At 35.9% G+C, this 2,595-nt stretch overlaps 1 protein-coding gene across 1 annotated transcript in view; it reads left to right on the top strand.

Annotated features, from left to right (window-relative positions):
* Nucleotides 1-715: 715 nt before the first annotated feature.
* The window catches only part of Smp_127990 (MEG-13), a gene marked incomplete at both ends in the record, with an annotated part of 32,153 nt that continues 30,273 nt past the window's right edge, over nucleotides 716-2,595 (top strand). The window contains one exon of the mRNA XM_018798395.1: nucleotides 716-812. Within this exon, the coding sequence (XP_018653341.1) occupies nucleotides 716-812 (97 nt within the window). The remainder of the gene's footprint in view (nucleotides 813-2,595) is intronic.

The following is a 2,595-nucleotide window of genomic DNA, read 5'->3' as shown; positions in this document are numbered from 1 at the left end:
TGGCGAGATTCGAACCCATAACCTATCAGTCTCGCGCGCGAGTGATCAACCTCTAAACTACTGAGCCATCCGGCACCGAACGGTGTTATGTCTAACTTCAACCAATCCACGAAGTTGAGCAACCATTCACCAATGTCTTCAGTGAGTTGATATCTCACAACAGACCTGGTTGAACTCCACTAGTCACTGTTTCTCACTAGAACTTCAGGAAATATCACTTGAAGTCAGTCACTAGTGAGCATATGATCATTATTAGAAGGGGGTTCGGTGGAGATTCTAGTAATTTTATATAGTTGAATTCATGAATCGATTGAAGCATTGTGTATCCACCATCCCGCCTGGCGAGATTCGAACCCAGGACCTATCAATCTCTCACGCGAGTGCTCAACCTCTAAACCACCGAGCCGCCTATTTCCATACCCCCCCCTTCTGATAATATTTAACACTAACTATTATAAAATGAATTTTGTGACAAAATTCACACATTTAGAAAAAAAAATAATCTACATTTAAAACACCTACGGTAATTATTCCAATTGATCAGTATTCAGTTTCCTTAATTGTTTCTGCCTCCAATTAAATTGACTAATCATTGTTTCATTCACATAATTTAGATAGTATTACGTAACAATCACATAAACTACACACACACACACATAAATTACATAATTGTGCATTTGTATTATGCAATAGTGTCATATAATATAAATGAATAATGTACTATGTAGATTATATACAATTTGATATACAAATGGATATAACTTATAGTTGGTGTATTATCTGTTTAATAAATTTACTTTTAAATGGAAAACGTGAGTCAATTTATTTATATTAATTTATTTAAACATTATAAACGTTGGTATAAGAAGGTACCAAATGTATATGCTCGATACTTCGTCATTCGATTTGTGTAAAGGATTGAATACTGCTCGACTATTCAAACTGAAGCAAGTGACTTTCTTAAGGTGGGGGAGGCACTCTCCGAACTTATGACCTAGAGGTCTAGTGTACAAACTAGTGGAACAACGTTAATCCTATGGTATTCGATGACTAACGATTGGTTCATACGCTATTTGTGCCCTCAGGATACTGGAGCCCATGTGCTTCATCGGTTTGAAATCAGGGTTCTCTAACTTCTCTAGGTGAAACCTCCGTACCCTTCAACCTAGTTAAAGCGCCGGATATTCTCTTTCCGTCCCATCGACTTCGTAAACAACACCACCGCCAAGAGAAGACAGTGAGTGGGACTTTTCTGGTTGTAGTTGTATACGTGTGTCCATGTGAGAACATTTCGACAGGAATGAGTACTCTCCCCACCCTCGAGCATGCCAGGGAATTTGAGGGCGATACTGATAAACTGCGATATATATATATATATATCAGGAAATTAACGCTGCCATGTGTGTTCAAAATATATATTCAATGGCAAAAATATGACAATGGATTTGTTACCAAGTGATCAACATAAAATAATTTAAAGGTTGAAATTAACGCAACATATCAGTCGATGAATAATTCCTTCTTGATGTCGTAAAGTTAAAACTTGATCTGTTCAACAACTTCATAAAATTGTAGACATGAAATCTCCTTAATATGCGATTAAAAATGAAGATGATGATGATGATGATGATGATGATGATGATGATGATGATGATGATGATGATGATGATGATGATGATGATGATGATGATGATGATGATGATGATGATGATGATGATGATGATGATGATGATGATGATGATGATGATGATGATGATGACACTGAGATCGCAAACCGTCTAATTGAATGGTACTAAACTGTATGAACTAAGTGTTGTGAACTCTATACTTACCTATTATTTGAAAATCGGTTACATAAAATTGTTGGACCTAAGTTTTTAAAAATAAATATTGGTGATTAGAAAAATCGTGAATCCAAGAAATTTTGATTATTTGGAACTATTTAAAATATACGTCTTTACATTCAATGGTATGAGTTATAATATCACTGAAAACTTAAAAGCATTCTTTAAAATTTCTAAGTGGTGTTTAGTCAAGAAGGAACTGACACGCATGACATTGATCACCACCCAGTGATCATTCGATTGTGATTACATCTCAGTCCTACAGGAGGTCAGTCATGGCCCGAATAGCTCAGTGGTGACGTCTCTGACTGTGAAGCTGGATGACACGGAATCGAATCCGTTAGGGAGCACCAGTTCCCTCAAGATTACAGGTACACCTTGCTGACGAATGCCAAGTAGCACGAAACCCGGGTCCAGAGTTTCTTGTTGACCACCTGCAACCACCATCTTATAAAGAAAAGTTGTAATTAAAAAGAAAGAAATTTCATAAATGAAATGATACGACTGAATTTTCATCTTAATTTGTAACTCAAGTCAATATGTCTGACCCTCGAATAGTGATTCAATCTACCTAAAATGTTGGATGACAAAAGTAGTTATCTCAATAGTTGACAAAACGATGATAAATTGTGTTCGATGTTTAGATCTTATTTTACTGATGAATACGTGATCAACAAAACTATTTTCAGAAGGGGTTTTGTGGAGAATTTAGTATTTTCATAGTTGAAATCATGAGTCAATTGAAGCTAGA

The sequence above is a fragment of the Schistosoma mansoni genome, chromosome 6 (assembly GCF_000237925.1).
Source record: "Schistosoma mansoni strain Puerto Rico chromosome 6, complete genome".
NCBI lineage: Eukaryota > Metazoa > Platyhelminthes > Trematoda > Strigeidida > Schistosomatidae > Schistosoma > Schistosoma mansoni.
The sequence above is the reverse complement of the archived record's forward strand: the minus strand, read 5'-3'. Positions and strand labels throughout refer to the sequence as shown.